The 22,798-nt window shown below is 42.4% G+C and overlaps 1 protein-coding gene across 4 annotated transcripts in view; it reads right to left on the reverse strand.

Moving 5' to 3' along the window:
- The window catches only part of TTLL10 (tubulin tyrosine ligase like 10), a 40,602-nt gene that overhangs the window by 8,296 nt on the left and 9,508 nt on the right, over positions 1–22,798 (reverse strand). For all 4 annotated transcript variants that reach the window (XM_072155879.1, XM_072155878.1, XM_072155880.1 and 1 more), the window contains exons 3-7: positions 16,542–16,695; positions 6,137–6,255; positions 5,168–5,279; positions 4,628–4,713; positions 2,708–2,873 (exon numbers count right to left, since the gene is read on the reverse strand). In XM_072155879.1, coding sequence (XP_072011980.1) covers positions 2,708–2,873; positions 4,628–4,713; positions 5,168–5,279; positions 6,137–6,255; positions 16,542–16,695 — 637 coding nt within the window. The remainder of the gene's footprint in view (positions 1–2,707; positions 2,874–4,627; positions 4,714–5,167; positions 5,280–6,136; positions 6,256–16,541; positions 16,696–22,798) is intronic.

Consider the following 22,798-nt stretch of genomic DNA (forward strand, 5'->3'; position numbering starts at 1 on the left):
TTCTTCTTTGTCATCCTTTTTTGTCGTTTTGCTGACTGTCAGATCCCTGGAGGTGGATCTCTGGGTCCGGTAAGTTCTTCACAGCATAACACAATGCGGTACAATGATCATTAGGGAATATTTAAATTTGTTATAAGGTTTCCTACATTATAATTTTTTTTAAATGTGCCACGTTCTGGATTAATATGAAGAATAACTACTATCTGCATGAATATTCTACCAAAACTGCCATGGAATTATCTGATAATCTAAAAAATTATTTTATAAAAAACAAGATAACTTGCATTGTAATATGAAGCGGACTACACTGAGACCATGCCCTAAACAATTCAGCTATGCGTGTAAAATGTATATCAACCACATCCTGCTGTATGTTAGAGTCTTAATCAGAACATGTCCACCAGGGGGAGCTGTTATAAAAGGAAAGATATGATCTTGCTCTCTCTAGATCCCTGTGTCATCACTTTAAATATCTGTGAGATTATGCATTATTCTTTTCACAAGCAACTTTAGTTTTGTTCTTAAGTTGAATTTGTATGTAAGTAGTAATTGTAGCTCCAGACAAATTTTTTTTTGTCCCAGTGACAATTGGATTTTCAAAATTTTTTCTGTAATGGGATCAAGGATTATCAATAAAACTTCTTTACAGACACCTTACAGCTGATCATTGCAGTCTGGAACTATAGTAAAGCATCCAGAGAGCTTCACCAGAGGTCACAGGGGGCAGGGGGGTCAGTCTGTAACTTGGATTGTCTGTAAGTTGGATGTCGGGTGTAAAAGAAAAAATAATGTTTTAGCATGAAAGTACAATTTAAGATTTCACTTTTCTTTGGTAACTACCACAATACTGTACAAGAATCATAATAATAGGAAAGTGTGGTGTAATTCAAAAGAGGAGAAGAAAATGTTCATATAGCAAATTTCATAGACATTCAGTGTGATGCACTACAATGGCCAGAATTTTGGGTCTGCTAAAAGCAGATCAATTATAGTGGTGGTCAGTGACGTCACTAGGAGAGGGAGGGCCCCATAGTGAACTTCTTTTCCACTTACTCCTTAAAAAATATATATACAGTGTATACACACCATATATACATACATACAGCATATACATATCACAAATACACACATACAGCATATTCACATCCAATAACCCAGATGGTGGTGCCCCCTGACACTGTGGGTCCCATAGCAGATGCTATGGCTATGGTGTTATTGCTTATCACCCCCATTATCTCCACAGACAGAGATTAATTCTCTATTAGTCAAAAGGAACTTGGACCTTCTCATCCTGAATTAGATGTTGCCCACATTTCATAACTCCATATAATATTTCCATATAACTTAGAACAGAGATGATCAGGATGATCAGGTTCTGTAAATGCATATTTCGGCAGGTGATGTGACTGAGGTCAGAGATACTCTTTACTAGAATAGTCAAATCTCCTGAGCAAACAAAACTCTGTAAATCACCATGCAAATATTGGTTCTCTTCACCCCTGTGAAATAGAAGAGAATTCCACATGCTTAGGTTAGATGCAAGAATAGCTGACGGTAAATCATAGGGCACTTTGGATGAAACTATGTGAATATTATCACAAATGGAATCATGATCATAACTTGTGACTGAAATTCAACTATATTTCTGTTAGATTGCTGTTCCTCTGGTCAAATGAACCAAAAGGATTCTGATGGTCCATTCCGAAGTAGGGTTTTAGTGGACCCGAACCGCAAAGTTTGGGTCCGCTGAACACTACTCCCTAAATCAACATCCATACGATGTGTGCCCGCGGGATCGTAGTATGGATGGTGCATGTGTGCTGCACTGTACCACTCCCATACGTGGCTGTGCGCCCATTGCCATCTATGGGGGATGTATATACACCCTATATACGTCGGCTGGAAATATGTCCCCCATACGGCAGTGTGAATGTAGCCTAATTTTGCGATCTGGGTTGGGTTCAACCACAACAGGTGTTAAAAGTTCTAAATTAAACCTGACAGCAATGAAGGGCGAATTGCACAGCCCCGACAATGTCATTTTAGTTCCGCCACACACTCCGCCCTTCCCGCCGAGGCCCTTTTTCAATTTTTGCGTTTTAATTTTTCACTCCTCACATTTAAAAATGTCTTTTTTATTTTCCAATGTAAAGAGCTGTGTGTCAAATTGCACTTTTCAGTGACAGTATTTAATATTCCATGCCGTGTACCGGTAAGCGGGAGAGCAGTGAGATTGGTGAATGAAATGCATTTTTGCCATTTTCTTATGGGCTTGGTACTAACACATCAAACGTCCGTAAGGAGTTAAATGAAGCATTTAAACAGTTAACACCCTCAAACAGTGCAAGCACTCATCGTGGGTTACTGTACAGATATTTGAAAAAGCTCATCACTATTCGTGATTATTAAAAGGGATGTCCAAGAGCATAAAAAACCTATTGGTGGTCGGGAGAGGGCTGGTTAAAAAAAAAATAAACATTTATTTACCTGTGAGGTCCCTTCCGGCAACCCGCGCTGCCATCACTCCGGTCCGTACCGCGTGTAAAGAAACAGGGGCATGGATGCCACGCTACTTTCAGCTTCCAGCCGGCCGAGGTAGCCTGCCACGCCTACCAGTCCCGCATGACACAGTGCTGGTAATAGGGACATAAAAGGCCAATCTAATCCTAATGTACACATTTACAGACTAACAGAAGTGTCCACTTACCTTTGCACTATCCGGGCCTGTGGACTCTTTGTTGGAAGTTTCCTGGAATCTTCTATTACATTGAGCATTTGGCTGCGGAGAACATTGACTTGTTCTTGGTTTTTCAGTAGATAGATACCACGTCCCTGATTCATCCCAGTGGGTTTGCAGATCCATGTTTGGCCATCTGGATACAGATATAGGGGGTTATTTATCATTGGGTTTCCAAGGTTTTTTTGGTGTAAAAAAGTCTCAAATAAGTTGCATTGAGATCTTTGTGGACTTTTCACAGGAGTCTCACAGGACTATTTCCGCCTCTTCATTAAGCAGGCATAAACATAGAACTACCGCCAGTGCAACACCCTGCAGAGCCAGATTCATGACTTGGGACTAAAAAGGCTTATAGTCACTTCAGTCTTCTGCTGGTCTATGTGCTGGGACTTTTCAGGCATTTTAAGACTTTTTGGGACTTTTTGAAAAAAAGAAAGAAGAGCATAAGAACATTTATTAAAGGGCCAAAGCCACTTAAATGAATCTGAGGGGCAGCGGAGCTCCAAAAATAGACATAGAAATGTCCCAAGAACTGTCCCAAGTATGGGGCTAATTATATCATTACACATTAAACAATTCAATGGATATTCCCAGAATGGAACAAAAACAACAAATATCATTACCCAAACAGGGAAACAATGAGTAAAACATAGTAGTGCTCATGTGTTTAGCTCACAGCATCCTGCAAAAAACTATGGCCCTGACTAAGATAGTCAGTGATTATAGAGTATTTGACTAGCCTTGCCAGTGTCATTGACTCTCTGCATTAGGCAATAAAGCAATGGTCCCACTAGGTCCCATAGTGTAAAATTAATCAAAATGGTGGATTTCCAACATATTTAACACCCTCTTCATCTTAAAAGAAGACAACCCTCTGGGTCCTTTAGTTACATCACAGAAGAACCTGCACTTGGGACAAAGTACAACTTCCATTCCTGATTTTGACACTCATATAGCATATATAGGGGCAGATTTATCTTAGTTGCTCATGACAACCAATCACAAATCCCCTTTAAAATATTCAAGAGCACAGGTAAAACAAAAGCCGAGCTGTAATTGGTTGCCATAAGCAGCTAAGAATATTCTGACATTCAGACAGCTTGATAAATCTGCCCCATTGTATTTGAGCATGTTGGACATCCAGTATATATAATATACCCTCCTGCCTTTCACCCCCTAAAATACCTGCATATATGGAAATACAGGACATCAGGGGTGCATTTTAGTATTTAGTATTTATCTGGTTCCATCCGCAAAAAATCTTTAAACAAATCTTTTCTAGGTGGAATATGTCAGGGTCAGAGGTGGTGGACCCACTAAACCACAGCGAGAGATGATGTAAGCCGACACCTGGAAGTGGAATCTAAGTGGTAAGCGGTATTCACCAGAACCCGGCGCAAAGTGTGTTAGACTTGCTGCGGTGGGATACCACCAGGTCGCTCCACAGGCACGACTTTGCTCAAGTGGTGGCAAAAACGAGGTACGGAATCAGCAGGCAAAATCGGAGTCTCGGACAGGCAGAAGGTCAAGACAGGCGGTACAAAATCAGAGTTGGGGACGTAGCAGAAAGTCAAGACAGGAGGCAAGGGATTGAGGTCAGAAACATAGCAGAAGGTCACAACGGATAATACACAGGAATCACAACAAAAACACTTTCATCTAGGCTATCAGGCACAAAGATCCGGCTGGATACTTATCAGGTCAGGAGGCCGGCAGTACCAATTAGCCGGACTAGAGGAGCCGCCACTGGAACGTGGACAGCTAAGTGAGGCTGCAGCTGATATGGTAGGGTGCACCAAGGCACACGGGTACGCCTGTGATACAAGACATGGGTCGGAGGGGCACCCATGACAGAATATAAAAACTTCACTTGGTATAATGTATTGTTACCTTCATATGTGGAAAAGAAGGCTTCTGCTTCATCCTTCACATCCAAGCGGAGGGTCTCAGGAAAAAAATCTGCCATTTTCAGCACCCTGAATCACACAATTGACCTATCGTTAAAAGATTTAGTAAAGGGTCTTTCAGAGAATTATCAATAATATTAAATTGACACCAAGAAACTTCGGTGATCAGCTGCAGAACAACAATAAGAATCACTTCCACTTCACAGGCTAGTGCCATCTCAACAATTTATCACATCACTTATTTGTAGCCCTCTCTCATTAAAGTGAATTGGGCTGAGCTACAAAACCAAGGAACCAGAGGAAGTCAAAAATTCCATGATGCAGAAGACAATTTTACACATATTAGGAAAATAAAATTCCTCCTTACTTCAAATCTGGCCTTCAGAATGAATGCTTGGATCAACAACTTATTTCATGTGATATTTGTACACTCAAAAAATATGGGCCCTTCCTGAACTATTTGTGACTTTAGCCAAACATTTATCGGCATATCAGCCCCAAGAGGGTAGATATCTTTCCTCACCTGGATTTGTTGATTTTCTGCATGACCCTCTCATATTCTCTCAAGCTGTTTAGGAGCCCAATCTTGGTGGTGAGCACTTTATTGTTGGGTATTTGGTACAAAAGTTGGTCACCTGGAAAAAAATCAAGGAGTTTCATTATAAAAGCCTACCACCGCTAAAAAACTAAAAGGTGACCCCCTATAATACAACTGTTTATAATATCACTCTCACTAGAGCTAAGGAATGGACAGGGCCATAGGGCTTGAATATTTATTCGTTGCTATAGGATGGACATGGATGGAGGAACCTGTTGGTCAACAACTGTGTAGCCTAGACCTCTGTTCAGCTTCACCAACCATACATGTGGGCTAATGGGAATTAAAGGACCATTCCAGTCATAGCAGATTAACTGAATTACACCTTATGCAGGGCCTGAAGGGAGGAGCATGGATCCAAGTTCTACTGAGGTTCTTGGAATACAATAAAAATCAGTCATGCTCCTCCCTTCAGGTTCTGCCCCTTGTATTACTCAATTAATTAGCTTTGACTGGAGAGTTCCTTTTATTAGTAAGCCTCAACCACAGACAGGAGTTTTTCTCCCTGCGGCAAGGATTGGGCATTTTGGACCATTCTCTCCCGTAATATTTGATATTGACATTGTTTGTTGGGTGCCACCAAATTCGACAGTTGACCAACGTAGTGTGTGGTATTATCAGCTGTTCAATAAAAAATTAATGGAGCAGTAGCCTGCTTGTGTAGCCCTCATCACATTCTGGGGGCCTATCCTGGTCAACGGGTGGTTTTCTGCTTCCAGAAAACCCCCTATATCTGACCATACAATTCATAAAGCAGGCGGATAGAAAGAGTCAGTAGCCATTCCTCCCAAACTTCAATATTCCAGATAGCAGAACCCTATACTTAAATGTGGGTCCCATTTTTATCTTTGCTATTTGGTCCCTTCTAATCTTGGTACCTTACTAATCACTTACCGTCTCGGAAAGCATTGTATGTAGCAGAGCTCTTGGTCTCACACCACTTCAGCTTGTAGTCATCCCTCTTAGAGTCATAGATTCGTTGCCATCCTTTTTTCAAGCAATAAGCACTTACCCTACAAGAAACACACCCTCATATTTATTATATTCCCAATACAGTGAATACAGGGCCAGATTGGAGAGGATAGAGAAATAAATTATTGTTGTAGTGGTGGTTTCTACCATTATGGAAACATTAGGCTGCTACTTTTATTAGTTATTACAGCTTTTCCTATAATGAGATGTAGTTTGTCAATAGGAACTGGGCATTGGAAATGTGATGGGGCTGTGAGACTATAGCATATGCTATTAGACCACTTTGGTAAGGTTTGATATTGGACATTTACGAAGAGGGTCATGCCCCATTGTGGTATAAGAGCTGACATTGTGATGTAGGCATCATGGCTCACACAGTAGAATACAGTAACGGTCAAGAAGTTAGGTTTAGACCCCTTGCACATGAATATCTCCTTGCCCAGGCCTGGGAGCACATGGTCAGATAGAAGAGGGGAGAGGGGAGAGCATTAAAAAGCCATAATCTAATAAATAAAGCTGTATGTATGTGTGTTCGCTAAAGGAATCTGCACCATCACATTTACAATCACCAAATTTTGCACAGTTGTTGCCTGTGACTCAGGGAGCATCTAAGACCAGGTTTGAGCTGAAATTTCTCCCGACATTTTCCCAAAACCACTTATTACCCACCATATACAGGAACCATTCTCTGTTGAGCCGTGATTGGTGGCTGTTCTGCCACAGGTCATTAATAGGAGCTTTGAGCTTTGATATGTTACTATAGGCAATGAGTATAAAGCAGCTTATGTGTGAGGTAAGATGTGAAGTAATATGTGGGGTAATATGAGGTAATATGATAACTACCATATACAGGAGCCATTGGGGGCCATTTACTAAGGGCCCGATTCGCGTTTTCCCGACGTGTTACCCGAATATTTCCGATTTGCGGCGATTGAACCTGAATTGCCCCGGGATTTTGGCGCACGCGATCGGATTGTGGCGCACCGGCGCCGACATGCGCGCGGTGGAAATCGGGGGCGTGGCCAAACGGAAACCCGACGTATTCCGAAAAACCGCTGCATTTAAAAACGGAAAATGTGTTGCTCGGGACGCGCTTACCTTCACTCAGCTGGCCTCTGTGAATTCCGACGCTTTCAGATGCTTTTCAGCGCAGCAGCACCACCTGGTGGACGGTGGAGGAACTACCTTATTAAATCCCGGCCGGACCCGAATCCAGTGCAGAGAACACGTCGCTGGATCGCGAATGGACCGGGTAAGTAAATCTGCCCCATTGTCTGCTGTGGCAATAAGCAACCAATCACAGCTCAGATTCTATTCTGTAACAGGTCATTGATATGAGCTCTGAGGTGTTATTGGTTACTATAGGCAATGAGTATAATACAGCTTATGAGTGACGTAAGATTTGAAGTAATATGTGAGGTAATATGAGGTAATATGATAACCACCATATATAGGAGCCACTGTCTGCTGCTGCTGTGACAGTTGGAAGCTGAGCTGTAATTGGTTGCTGTTCTGCCTCTTTGGTTGAGCTCTGAGCTTTGATAGGTTACTATAGGCAATTAATATAATACAGCTTAGGATGTGTTCACACATAGCGTTTTGTTTGCATTAACACATGTTTTTAAATGCATCACAACAGCTGAGAAGAGGAGATTTGCCTAATTACATTGTTGTCAACATTGCATTTGGAAAAGGCAAGCGTAATGCGATGTTAGCAAATATATGTTAACAAAATGTTAACACGTGTTAGCATTGTGTTAATGCACACATTTTGTAATTAGGCAAATTTCCTCTTCTCAACTGCTGTGATGCATTTGAAAATGCATGTGTTAACACAAACAAAATGCAATATGAGCTAATATTTGAAGTAATATGTGAGGTAATACGATAACCACCATATACAGTAGCCATTGTCTGTTGTGCCAATAAGCAACCAATCACAGCTCAGATTCTATTTTGACAAAGGGCACTAATATGAGCTCTGATCTTTGATTGTTTACTCTAATGAGGCAATGAGTATAATACAGCTTATGTGTGAGGTATAGTGAGTGACAGGCGGGGTGAGTGAGACAGGCAGGGAGAGAGAGTAACTAACAGAGACACAGCCAGTGAGTATGAGTGAGAGACAGAGAGACAGCAAGTAAATGTGTGAGTGAGAGACAGGTGGGGAGAGTCAGTGACAGAGAGAAAGGCGGGGAGAGTAAGTGACAGAGAGACAGGCGGGGAGAGTAAGTGACAGAGAGACAGGTGGGGAGAGTAAATGACAGAGAGACAGGCGGGGAGAATGAGTGACTGAGTGAGAGACAGGCAGTGAGTGTGAGTGAGTGACAGACAGGGAGAGATAGATGCATAGATAGATATATTATTTTTTTGTTAACCAATTCTATTTGGTTATAGCTAAGTGCAGTTATTTACTATCCTGGGCAATGCCGGGATCTACAGCAGTATTACAAAAAAGGTGACTGAAATAACCATTCCTCCCAACTTTTGTAACAATAAAAGAGGGACAACAAATGGGGCCCTTACACCACCCACACACAGTATAACTCCCTCTTAGTGCTCTCTATCCCCCTAACATTGTGTCCTCACAGCTCTTGGTCACACTGTGGCCCACCTTACATTGTAGCCCCTTGGATAGTATGCCCCCCGGTCCCCCTCATATTAAAGCCCCCACTTATTGGTCCCACAGCAGTTTCTCTTCTTATTATGTCCCCCCAGCAACTCCCCTTTCTCATTGCGATCTCCCTAGTAGATTCCCCTCATATTCTATCCCCCACATGCTTCCCTTGATATTGTGGCCCCTTACCTCCTTTTTTCTTAGTGTTGCTTAATGTAAAGAATAATAAACACTGATACTCAGCTCTTCCTGCTCCTACACAGCAGCTCTCCTCTCCTTCTGCTGTGTGTGGCACTGAAGCTGGTAGTCAGATGACATCATCACATCATGGCATCCGGCTCTGCTACACAAAGCAGAGGCAAAAACACAGAGATAATGCATAGAGTTGACGTCTCCCTGCATTATCTCTGTTTTCAACTCTGTCGGTGGGACAATTTGGATGTATGTAAAACTAATGCATCTTGTGCATTTTTGTATGCTAAATGTTTCTACAAACAACAGTAAAGACATCAGTTTGTTCAGACAGCAACTTTCTCTTCCACCTGCATACACAAGGATGTTTGGCTTGGAGGAATGTGTTACCATAGAGGAGATAGTAGTTTAGAAATGCAATTCAACAATAGACCTGTTACCTTTAAAATATGGAGCAGGACCTAAACTCCTTCATTGAGTGTATCAATTGTAATAGAACCCTCTTTGCTACCTATTTGATATAGGGCTACTTCAAACTGATCCCATCACTATTACCATTCCGATATACAGAGATAGAACTTGCTGAGAGGAGGTGACCCCTCCTTCGGGATAGTGTTTTACTAGTGAAAGCTGTCCTGGACAGGTCAAGAGCAAGTCAAGGTCAGGGGAGGCAGAGTTCTAACTTAAACTCAGGTTGTAGGTCCTAGATTTAAAATATTTCAACATTTGGCAACTACTATATAGCTAAGCAAAAATAAAAGAAAATGAAGATGTGTTAATAGAAACAAAGTAAACAAGAATGATGCTTAGAGACTTTTTTGAAATCCCAATAGATAAAAATATATCTTTCTGATCCGTCCTACTTTTATTCCAACCAATGAGAATATGCCTGGTGGACAAGACAAAAATGAGAGTCCACAATTATACCTTTTCTGTTTACTGAGAAAAATCCCTGAGCGTGGCTTGGGTTTCATTTATACATAGAAACTTACATCATGGAGTCACAGGACTTACCTACCCTGAGGAATCCAATTGTGACTCAGCTTTTTCCTTTATTCATTCATAATACAGATTACACAGAAGAAGTTAAAGGTCTATTAGGGAATGTTGAGCTTATAAAGGGGACTGGGTAAAAGCAGAATGTGTAAAGTTTGCTGGTTTAGAGTAATGACTGAACCACTAATATGTGTCCATATGTGGTGTTCTAATATATAAGCTTTGGATCCTCGTCTTACTAAGTGTTAAAAGCAGATGGTTGTGGTTCTGCAGCTTTCTCATCCAGAGATGGAAGGGTCCTGGGGTGGTGGTCTTTCTCTGGTTGGAACTGCTAACTTCTAGCATCACAGTGACTAGCCACATGGGCCTACCAAGCTCAGGATGCGGATGTAGTCAAGGGTCATCCTTGGTAACATGGAGAGCACCAGGACACAACTGGCTTGTGTAGTAATCTCCCAACACTGAGATGGGTAAATGGCCGCCCTTTGTGTTAATGTGTTAAGACTAGGAGATGCAAAACAACAGGCAGTTTCAATTTGTGATGTCACAGTAGGTTACCAGAAAGAGATGTGATGTCACAGTAGGTTACCAGAAAGAGATGTGATGTCACAGTAGGTTACCAGAAAGAGATGTGATGTCACAGAGGGTTACCAGAAAGAGATGTGATGTCACAGTAGGTTACCAGAAAGAGATGTGATGTCACAGAGGGTTACCAGAAAGAGATGTGATGTCACAGTAGGTTACCAGAAAGAGAGGTGATGTCCCAGAAGGTTACCAGAAAGATGTGATGTCACAGAAGGTTACCAGAAAGAGATGTGATGTCACAGAAAGAGTTCTGATTCACAGAAGGTTACACTGCCTCACAAAGCTTCAGTGCCTACTTCTAAAAAGACAGATCTAAATTGACAAAGGTCGAGATGACCGAAATGTCGTAATTTTTGATCTGTTGTATATAATCCCACCTGCTCATGCATTACGGTGAAGGCTATACTATGTGAAATAATCACTTGATAAACAGAAAGAATCATTTTGTGCCATGTTTTCTGGATGGATACAATTGAATTGAGAATCCTACATTGAGCACCACCATTACAAACAGGCAGTTTCAAGTTGTGATGTCACAGTAGGTTACCAGAAAGAGATGTGAGAATCCTACATTGAGCACCACCATTACAGAGTGTGGATTTCTATTGTTCTACAAGAAAGAGTTGTGATGTCACAGAAGGTTACCTGATGGAAAGTGTGTTGATGTCACAGTGATGTCATAGCAGCTTATATGGCTGAAACCCGCATGGAATTACATATGCAAACTTGTTTTCCAGCATGGAAGTAGGAAAACTTAGCAGCAAAGCTACCTTAAAGAGGACCTGTCACCCTGAAAAAGTGCAGTGGGAGCTGCTTACTAAAGTAAGCAGCTCCTAGTGCTAAAACAAACGCAGCAGTGTTATACTGTTAGCGTTATCAGAATACGATAACGTTAACTAACACCGCTATGATCTACAGTACTAAGGCCGGACCGCTCTAAGGCTTATTCATGAGGGGGCGGGTTTAGGGGCAGTGACTGCCGCATGACATGCAGCATTCATCGCAGCCCTATGGAGCGAGCAAGGAGATCCGGGGAAAAGGCAGCGCCACGGGCCGCCCCCCGCATGAATACGCCGGACCGCTTTGAGAGCAGTCCGGCATTAGTACTGTACATTGCATCGGTGTTAACGTTATCGGAGGTGTCCGATAACGCTAAAAGTATAACACTGCTGCACTTTTTCAGGGTGACAGGTCCTCTTTAAAGGGAACCTGTCACCAGGGACCTCATTTTCACGAAATAGAGGTTGCAGAAGCCCTTCACACCTTCAGTGCAAATCTTGTCTTGTCAAAAATGTATTTCTGCCTTTTGTAATCATCTGCATTACAATATAATTGTGTGTTATTACTTACCTTGCACTCTGAAAGAATCCTCTGTTAAGTCACAGGTTTGGGCTTTGTTTTGGATGCATTTCAAAAAACAACACATGACATGTCTGTGCTGCAGACTCCACAGCTTTCAGCCTCCACCTTTGTCCTACTGTACAGTTCTTGGTAGCCCGTAGGCATATAGCCGTGGGGCTAGTGACTGCAGGCAGGCTGGAGTGGGGTCAATTGGAGGTGAACTAATACGTCCCCTGAAAGTGAATGGTTAAAGGGTTGGCCATGGGGGCTACGTGACGGGGGCGGGCTAGTTTTAGCCACACCTGGAGGCTGGGCTTAGGTTTTAAAAGAGGGCTGGTGATCTCACGCACCCTCTTTCCTGGAGTTCTTCCCATCCCTCCCTCCCTATATTCATGTTAAAGATATTGAAAATGTCACAGCTGGCGGTGCTGTAATTGGGGGTAAGTACCTACATTCCCTCTAACGAGGCCAGCATTTCAGGTGCCCTTAATATGTTAGGTAATTACTTAAGGATAAATGAATAGAAATAAAGTTGATACTCTATGAGTACAAGTTATAAGGTTGTAACAATTTTGAACAAAGCTGTGGTCGTCTCCCTGATGTCACTCCACAAGTTTTGGAAAGTTAATTTGTGTGTATGTGTTTTTCTTTAAGGGGACAAAATGGGGGAAGGTCCTGGATACGGGCTTATGCATGCAGTCCTCCCTCTCCCACTGATGTCATCTAACCAGGATGTGAGCTCTGTGAAGGAGCAGGAGGGAGGTGCTGTACAGGAGCACAAAGGTGGGAGCCAAGAGCTGAGGAGTCTGAATCACAGACAAGTGCATTTTTTTAAATGAATCCAAAGCTAATCCCTAATCCCTATGAAATCTACCATTTGATTTCATGCATTTTGAACCAAACATACCTTGAGAATGCTGTAGCTACACTGAAGAAGAAACATATCTTGTTTAATACCTGAGCTGGGTGGTTTTACTGAAAAAACAATTATAAAATTCAGGACATTGGGAAGTCAGGGTTGCATGCTGCTTGCCGTTCATAAACACATTACATGGAGCTTCCCTAACTGTCCAGACAGGACTAATCAACCTGAGCTAGGTGGCACAGCAGCTGGAGGATGGTGAAGTGATTGATTACTTTTGCCTGTAAGGCACAACACAGTGATTGCATCATTCTCTGGAGCAGTGCAAGAGGAGAAGCGCCGAGCAGGCACAGGAGCAACAGACCTTCATTATCCTGAATTTTATAAAAAAAAAACACTCAGGGATTAAAGGGAACCCGTCACCAGGGACCTCATTTTCACTAAAGACAGGTTGCAAAAGCTTATTTCACCTGCAGTGCAAATCTGCCTTTCTACCTTTTATAAGCATTTGCATTACAATATAATTGTATGTTATAACTTACTCTTGCACCCTGACAAAATCCTGGGGTAGTCACAGGGGCAGGACTTTGGTTCGGATGCATTTCAAAAAACAACATGTGACTTGTCTGTGGTACTTACTCCTCAGAGCTTGGCCCCCACCTTTGTGCTCCTGTCTTGCTCCACCTCCTGCTTCTTCTCAGAGGTCACAGCCTGGTCAGCTGACAATAGTGGGGCAGGGACAAGCTGTACAGGAGCACAAAGATGGCAGAAGGTTGCAGCTCAGACAAGTCACATGTTGTTTTTTGAAATGCATCCAAACCACTTGACATACCCAATATTCTGATGTCACTTCAGCATCACATCTGATTGGAACAAAGATGTCATAGTAGCTTACCTGCGTGATGTATCAGCTGCTTATCTCTCTGAGGCCCCGTTCTACACTTGCGTTTTTTCACGCGCTTGTTCTGCGCATGCTTTTCACGCGCAGAACTTGCATTGCACTCTGACCCATTGGAATTAATGGGCTTTTTCAGACTTACATTTTTTTTTCACGCACACGCATATTTTTTTTAACACACGTTTAAATCTCGGCATGCTCTAGTCACGTGTGTGAAAAACGCACCATACAAGTCTATGGAGACGCATCAAAAACGCATTGCACTCTGAGACACATGCAAGTGCAATGCATTTTTCAGGCATCAATTGCCATAAAAAAGATAGACCTCAGTCTTGAGTCCATTTCATGTGCGTTATCTGCGCGGGAAAAACGCATTGAAAATGAATTAAAAACGCATGTGAAAAACTAAGACACTGAACAAACTCTGACTGAAAACTGATTGAACTCTGTTTTTCACTGACCAAACCCTGATCCGTCTCTGACATGATCTGCAACGCAAGTGTGGAAGGGACCTGAATCTCTCTTGTGACGTCACAGGCTGCTTACGTGACTATAGTATTCTGATATCACAGCAGCTTACCGGACAGAAATTGTCTGATGAGGCCACAGCAATTGACAATGCAGAAATTCATTTTTAATATCATATCTGCTCCCCTGAATGAAACTCGCTTATCTATACAACAAAAGGCACTTTTTGGCAGTGACCCTTTATACAATGGTGTTGAAGATAAATGAGGTAGCAAGTTTTATCGTTGGATATAATTGACAGGGAATCTTCTTTGTTTTGTATGAGATGAATCTCACACCTGCCTGCAGCAATTACCTTGGCAATTTTTCTGCAGAAAAACTGATTTTGGGTAGTTTTTGGTACAAATTCTATAAAATCGAGTGCTGATTTCCCACTCCTGCTGCTTTCCATAGTGAAATCTACGTGCCTCCTATCCCTATGTAACCAGCAGAGGGCACTCCACATTTACTCACTGTATGAGTCCCTGTTGGAAGACTGACACAAAAAACAATCACCTAGTAAAATGTTTGTTGTAAAACTAGATACAATTAAAGGGGTTGTCCAGGAGTCGATAAAAGATTATTACACAGTTTAATCATCTTGTGCACATGGCAAGAAAGTAAAGTGAGGCCCCTTCCACACTTGCGTTCTTGACGCGCGTGTTCTGCGCATGCTTTTGACACGCAGAACTTGCATTGCACTTTGACCCATTGTAATCAATGGGCTTTTTCAGACTTTTCAGGCTTTTTCACACACATGCATTTTTTTTACGCCCCTTTAAATCTCGGCATGCTCTACATTTGCAAGTCACACGCGTGAAAAAGGCAACATACAAGTCTATGGAGACGCACCAAAAACACATTGCACTCTGAGACACATGCAAGTGCAATGCGTTTTTCACTCATCAATTGCTGTAGAAAAGATAGAGCTCCGTCCTGAGTCCTTTTCACGGGCGTAATCTGCGTGTGAAAAACGCATTGAAAATAATAATTGTAATCCTTTGAACCCTTTTCACTGGTTACGGTATTTCTCTGAGGGGTTTTATCTGTAGTTGTGTGCCACTGTTGCTTAAAAAACACTGGGGCAGATTTACTTACCTGTCCTGTCGCGATCCTGCAGTGTGTAGTCTGATGTGGATTCGGGTCCGGCGCGGAGGTCACCTGCTTCTTCCTGGTGCATGTGAGTGCTGATCTTGCGACACAAATCCTTTTTTAAATTCTGCGGTTTGCCCGAATCCGTCAAGTTGTCCGACGGCCACGCCCCCATTTTCTGTTGCGTGCAAGCCGGCGCTGATGCGCCAAAATCCTGGGGCAATTCAGTGCACAACGGAAATATTCGGGAAACCCAACGAAAGTGCAGCGTTCGGACCCTTAGTAAATGAGCCCCAATTTGCTGTGGCCAACTGCAACTTTACTTGGCAAATTACCCAACTCTTTGGCACTTAGAATTAGACAGCATGGTGAATACTAAGGGGGAGCTCTATCAGCGCTGCTGTGCCAGTTTATGGCAAAGAAGCGCTGAAATAAATGTAATTTCTTGAGCACTGCAAGATATTGCGATTATATTTTTGACATATATTTGTGGACATGGAGGGTGTGTAGAGGGGAGCAGCCACCGACAGAGAGAAGGTGGGCAAGGGGTGTCCCATACTCTCTAAAACCCTACTTTTAGGAGGATCTAACGTAGGTTTGTCGGCATAGCCACCGACAGATATATATACCAGCGGGAAAGGTTGTGGGCGTGGTCACACAAATGCCAGCGTTTGATAAATCTCCCCCATAACTCTATGGCACTTAGGATTAGACATTGTGGCAAAGGTCATCCTTCATCATAACTTCTATTTGAAGAACATTTACTCAAGTTATGGATGAAAATGACCAACCAAGAAAATACATCAAATTGACAATCGCTTTACATGTCTATAAAAGCTATAAGGATCACTTTGTACCCTAATATAAAATCTGTAATACCTGAATCTATATATACATAAATAACATGGATTAAAATATTTTTGCATTTTGTATCCTGGAGGGGCCTCTTCCCCAACCCCTCGAGGTACAAGCACCCATGTCTGTATTCCTGCGCCTGTGGACTCGCCAGACCTGCCGTACAACTGCCCCATTGGCGCAGCAAAGCGCTGCCACCCACATAGATTGCCAGCGTATGATAAATCTTCCCCAATGAGTTATTCAGACTGAATAATACCCCACACCGTGATCAAATACTGCTATATAGTGAAGAAACAATCCCTATACTTACACATCCTATACATTTGCTACAATACTATTACTATCACTGTAACCTACACATAATAAGTGAGTTACTTACAGTTGTGCCCCATTGCCACCCCCAAAGTAGAAGAACGTTCCTGGACCCCGTGGCTCTTCGGGCTTCTTTTCTGGGAGATTGGATGGATGAGAAGTAGAAGATGTTTCCATTTTGGAAGCCTCTGCAGCTTCTCTATCAGTCCTCTCCGATCCAGCTGTATGGGGTAAGACAAGTGATAAGGTAAATGCCAAACTGCACGAGGCCAATCATCTGTAGAGAGAACAAAAACCCTACTGAAGAATTATTTCTCCACCGCCATATCTGTCTGTGCCAGCTTGTTGGTACATACAACAATACATCCTCTGACCTGAAGCTTGTGTCAGCACCAAACAAATATTGGTTATGGGAAAAGCAATGACAAAAATGACTCCCTCCCAAATACAATGCAATGTCTCTGAAGATGTAACTGTGGGATTACATTCCGACTGATGTCCACATGGCGGGTATACTGCTGCTATTATACTATTGTATGCAGTGCTAACAAATACCTATAGCTGCAGCAGTAATTCCACTGTGTCTCCCATTGGGTGCTGTGAGCGGTTACTGGATTGACTGTAACAGTATATAAATAATAGTACCATACAATAGGTGGATTATACCAAAATAGTTACTTCAAGCTACCAGTATTTTGTGACCGTGCAGCGCCTAATACCACCAAATAATGGTGATACATTGACTGACTACTACCATGTAGTGAATAAATGATACCACCATACAATGACCAAATTATTTATTACACCAGTGACCTGACAGCATCACCATATCAGTGACCTAATAATACTTCCATTAGGTGACTGAGTAAGAAGTGGCTTATTTACACCAATTGTTAATTGTTTCCAATTAAGGGCGCGGTCACAAGTAGCACTAGAGTACCGGGTGGGTCTCGGCCTGCTCACGTATGCGTGAGCAATGGAAACGTATGCGGTCAGTAACCAGAACCTGGTGTCCTGCATTAAAACAATTCTGGTTCTGGTTACCGATCACTTACTTTTTTATATAAATGAATACATGATCGAGCAGAGGCCCCCCTAGTACCCTAGTGCTGTGTTTGTAACCACACCCTAATAGCAACATACATTGGGGGTCATTTACTAAGGGCCTGATTCGCGTTTTCCCGACGTGTTACCCGAATATTTCAGTTTTGCGCCGATTTTCCCTGAATTGCCCCGGGATTTTAGCGCACGCGATCAGATTGTGGCGCATCGCCGCTGCCATGCACGTGACGGAAATCGGGGGCGTGGCCGAACGAAAACCCGACGGATTCGGAAAAACTGCCGCATTTAAAAAAAAATTGTCGCGGGGCTCGCACTTACCTTCACTAGGAATAGGCCAGTGTACTTCAGTGCTTTTCGGGGAACTTCAGCGCAGCAGTGCCACCTGGTGGAAGTCGGAGGAACTGCCTTAATGAATCCCGGCCAGACCCGAATCCACCGCAGAGAACGCGCCGCTGGATCGCGAATGGACTGGGTAAGTAAATCTGCCCCATTGACTGAATAATACCACTATATACAGTGACTAAATATTATCACAATTCGATAAATTAATATTACCACGGAAACATAGTTCTCATATTACTACTGTACAGTGGCCAAATAATACTCCCAATCAGCGAGTAAATAGTACTGATATAAAGCGAGAAAAGAATTATTCTGCATCAGATCTCTATGTACAACAGTTGAATATAAGACCTTGACCTTGGGCCTCTATTGACCTTGGGCTGGAAGTGTAAGTGTGTGTCAGTAATGTGTAGCTGCATATTGTGTTATGGGTTATGCTATGTGTATGTGTGTTTATATGTACAGCGTATGGCATCATGTGGATAACTTGCCTGTTTATACAGGGAGGCTGTGTATATAGGGGGGCTGTGTATACAGGGGAGGCTGTATATATATGGGGACTGGGTATACAGGGGGGCTGTGTATATAGGAAAGGATGTGTATACAGGGGGAGGCTGTGTACTACTTGGGCAGACTGTGTACTATTGGGGGAGGCTAAATAGGAGCACCTAATGTATTGTGGGAGCTGTATGAACTATAATTTATTCGGATGACTACATAAAGGATGTTTTATGTGGGGAATAGTGTGTTAAGTCATGTTGAGAGGATGATATATATTAGGAACATGCTCCATTAAATTTTTAGGGGCGCAGTGTGGTGTTGTGCTGCTTAGAGCTGAAGACTTTTGACTATGAATTCAGCAGAGAAAAACCATGGCCGGAAGAAATCATAAAGAAGTCCTCTTCCTGGTGGAACAGATCATCACCTGTAAGGTACTAGATGCTAGAGGTCACTAATATCTGTATCACTGACTGACTACTAGTGTGTAAGGTGGCATCATCGGGTGCGGGGAGAGCAGCATTTTCAAGTTTTGCCTCAGGAAGCATAAAGGCTAGAATCAGCCCTGGTTGTCTGGGGCTTTAACATTTTTTTCAAGAGTGGTCCTGTGGGGGAGGTGGTCTAGGGGTAGTAAAAGCATACAGAAACTATATTTATAATTTATATATAACTGATCCAGCCATGTGCCTCCCCAAAAGCGCAGTGGTGACATCATGACCGTACAGGAACCCGCTACAGGATTCAGCTGCAGGCCGTGCAGCAGCGAGAGGCTATAGCAGGTGCCTGCTATGGTCAGAATGTCACCACTGGTAATAAATTGATATTGTAGGATTGCTTCCAGTACTGTATTGGTATCTTATTGTATTAAGAGTAGATTATTTTAATTGGTGCAGGGCCCAGAATCTTTGTACCGCTGCAGGCTCTTGGAGCCCTTAATCCACCACTGGCTGGACAAAGGACATCCGGTGAGGTCCATGTCCTGATGGCTTCCGGCAGATTCACGGATGCATTGCAGGCATTACTTTCTGTTGTAAAGAGGTCATTGCCCATTGTGATTAATACATAGATATATTCAAAAGATTTTAAAGCTATTGTAATCCACAGTGGATTTTCTGCTCATAATTCCCCTAAAAAAATCTGTGCACAGGGACCTTATTACTTCTGTACAGAAAAGAGCTATCCACCTCCTGTCTCTATCTATCTATCTATCTATCTATCTATCTATCTATCTATCTATCTATCTATCTATCTATCTATCTATCTATCTATCTATCTATCTATCTATCTATCACTCAGAGAGGCCTAGCAAAGAGTCATCTAGTACAGGTGTGGCATTACCATGAAGATCCCTTTTTAAAGGAAATTGTCACATGGGTAATCCTGTCTTATACCCAGGAAAATGCTAAACAGTGGAAGGAACAAAACAGATTGTGCATGGTATCCTATCTGCTGGAGGCAAGTTATAGAGCAGGATGAGATGAACAGTTTGTACATAGTGGCCTATATTTATCAAAAGTAGCGTATTCTTTGTACTACTGTACTACTGAAAGAATATTGAATACTGGTCTTCAGTAATCTGGAGCGCCCTGCACTGCTCAGGAAGTGGCACCATCTTTTTTTGGTGCACCTTCAACATAGAGCAAGAGACACAATTCACAAGTCGAGTCGCAGTAATAAATAGGGTGCACGTTCCAAATTGGCCCATTTATGTGCAGAATTTTGTGGCGCAGTGGACACAGAGCAACCGCAACACAAAACTGGCGCTGACACTTCATAAATACATGTGCAAGCGGTTTGCCCCTTCTTTTAAATGCAAAGTCAGACAGAAAACTAATGCAAACACTCCAATAAATCTCTAGGTAAATATCACCTATATAATTGGTTCCTCTCACAGGGAACATCCTAGCGGAAATGTAGGTTTTAGTGAGTTTAAGCAGAATTCACAGCAAATCAAATCATATTCCTGATAATACAACTACTGTAGATAGAATAAGGCTGGATGCCAATCCGGGAATATAGATGTCATCCGGCAGTGGTTATAAATAGGCCTGGTAGAGCATTACGTGGCTCCCGTAGTGGCTGCCATGACTCACCTTATAGCATAATGAGGAAGAACAGCGCTCTTCTCCTTCTCTATAATCAGGGGACTTAGTTATAACAAGCTTTACTGGCCGAAAAGCTGATTAGTGGGTTTCTTTTCCTTTAACACTTCACGGTATGGTGAAGCCCGGATTATATTCCCTGCCTTTTTATAGCTTCTTAGCTACATAGTAATAAGACTTATTTTCAGGCGTTCTCTACAGTCTCTACATGTTATAGATGTTCTATAAATGACTGGAGAATCATAAGAAATGTTCTGCTACATGCACAATTTAAACACTGGCCAGATTTATCATTACCCCTTATATACATAGGTTTACATGAAACTGGCCGAATATGAATCAACTTTGTCACAGTGATGTTCTATGTGTGATCTGACACAACATGATGTAATAATATTGGAGAACCCAGTGGGGGCCAGGGAAGGGGTGGCAAAAAATGCATTAGCCCGGGACTGGGAAGTGGTTCCGGCTTCTTTCCAATATTTCTTGTTTTGGGATGGAGGTCCCAGGAGCTTATGGGACCTGCTCTGGCTAACAGATGGCCTCCTTGGACCACCGGACATCTTGTTCTGTGACTACAGGATGTCACTTCCTTTGTTGTCCCCAGGTCCCAGGAGGCCACTTGTTGGTCCCCAGAACCCGAAACTTCTGGGCAGTCGCAGTACCAAAAACCAAAAATACCAGAACAGCACCAGGAGCTGGAGCAGGGTAAGTACACTTTCATTTATTTCACATCTCCGTCTAGGCCCTTATGGTTCCTTTAGACCATTTTTTTGTGCTCAACGTATGGTGCATTGCATAAATCTAAAGGAATTTCAGATTTTGAGTACAAAGGAACCTTGGCTTAAAAGTATCTTGGTCTGCAAGTGGTTTGCAAGACTAATTTTTCAAAAATTCCAACTAGGTTTACAACATGTGAGCCCTCTACTGTACATCTCTCACAAAATTGTATAACACAATGCAATAAAGGGGCTAGTACTAAACATGACCAAATAAATTAGGGCTGTGGAATTAATCGTCTGTGTTTCCATGATTTCCTATGCGAAAACTTGCTTTGCTATACGAGCGATTTGGATAACAAGCATGTTCCAAATTATGTTTGTAATCCAAGGTTCCCCTGAATGTGGAAATCTAAACCCCCCAAATGCTTCATGGGATCTCGTTTTTTCTGCATTGCTTTGTTGCAAAAGACTGTCTGGATGATTCTTCCAAAATTAGTCTTGGTATTTGTTAAAACTTACCAAATGGGAAAGAAATGTTGGTCCACAGACAAAGCACATGACAAGAGAGCAGGAGAAGTATCAAGGAGCCAATGTACTTGTATAAAGAAAGCTAAAAACAGAACAGACAAAACAAGAACCAAAACAGGACAAAGGAATCAAAATACACCCCAAAACTAAAACAGGCGGCATAAGTCATAAATTAGATTCCAGAAAAGGTTTAAACCAGGACTAACAAAATAAGGAACAAAGCACATTATTAGAGTCCAGGAACAGATTAAAACCAGGACAGACAAAACAGGTGACTAAGAAAGTAATAGACATCAGAGGCAAGAATGAGAGGTCCAAAAGCAGGCAAGGCAGGTGGCAGAGCACAAATACAAGATCGGCATCAGGAATTGGTCAGGCAGGTTACAGATACAAAATCAGGAAGCTAAACAGACAACAAAATGCATAGCAAGAGCAAGGAACTTTTAGGGGCGTAACTACAGGGGTAGCAGCCATAGCAGAAGCTATAGGGCCCACAGTGTCAGTGTGAATATGTTATTTGGGGGCGATTTATCAAGCTGCCTAAGACTAAGAATGTGCTTAGTTGCCCATGGAAACCAATGACAGCTCAGCTATCATTTTACCAGTATTCATGAATATTTTAAAGGGGAGCCGTAATTGGTTGCCATGGGCAATGAAGCACATTCTTACTCTAAGGTAGCATGATAAATCTCCCCCTGTGTGTGTATTTGTGATGTGTATATGTTCTAAATGTGTATGTACATGCTGTGTGTCTGTGTATATGATGCAGGGGTGTATATGTATGTGTGTATAAGCTGTATATATGTTGTGTATATATGTATGTATATTTCTAAGGGGTAAGTGGAGCTAGGGGGCCCATCCTCTACTAAGTAGACCACTGGAACCTTTGTAGGGTCAGTGTCCTGTGGGAGAAGCTCCTTTATAGAAAGTAAGGTGCAGAAAGTAAGGTTCTTAGATTCTTTAAGGGCCAGTGTAGCAGGCACATAGAAACCATGAACAGAACAGCAGTTTCTCATAAATGCATTCATATGGTCGCACAGCCGTCTTGTGGTAATGATCGCTGAATCCGG

Source organism: Engystomops pustulosus, chromosome 6, assembly GCF_040894005.1.
Source record: "Engystomops pustulosus chromosome 6, aEngPut4.maternal, whole genome shotgun sequence".
Taxonomy (NCBI): Eukaryota; Metazoa; Chordata; class Amphibia; order Anura; family Leptodactylidae; genus Engystomops; species Engystomops pustulosus.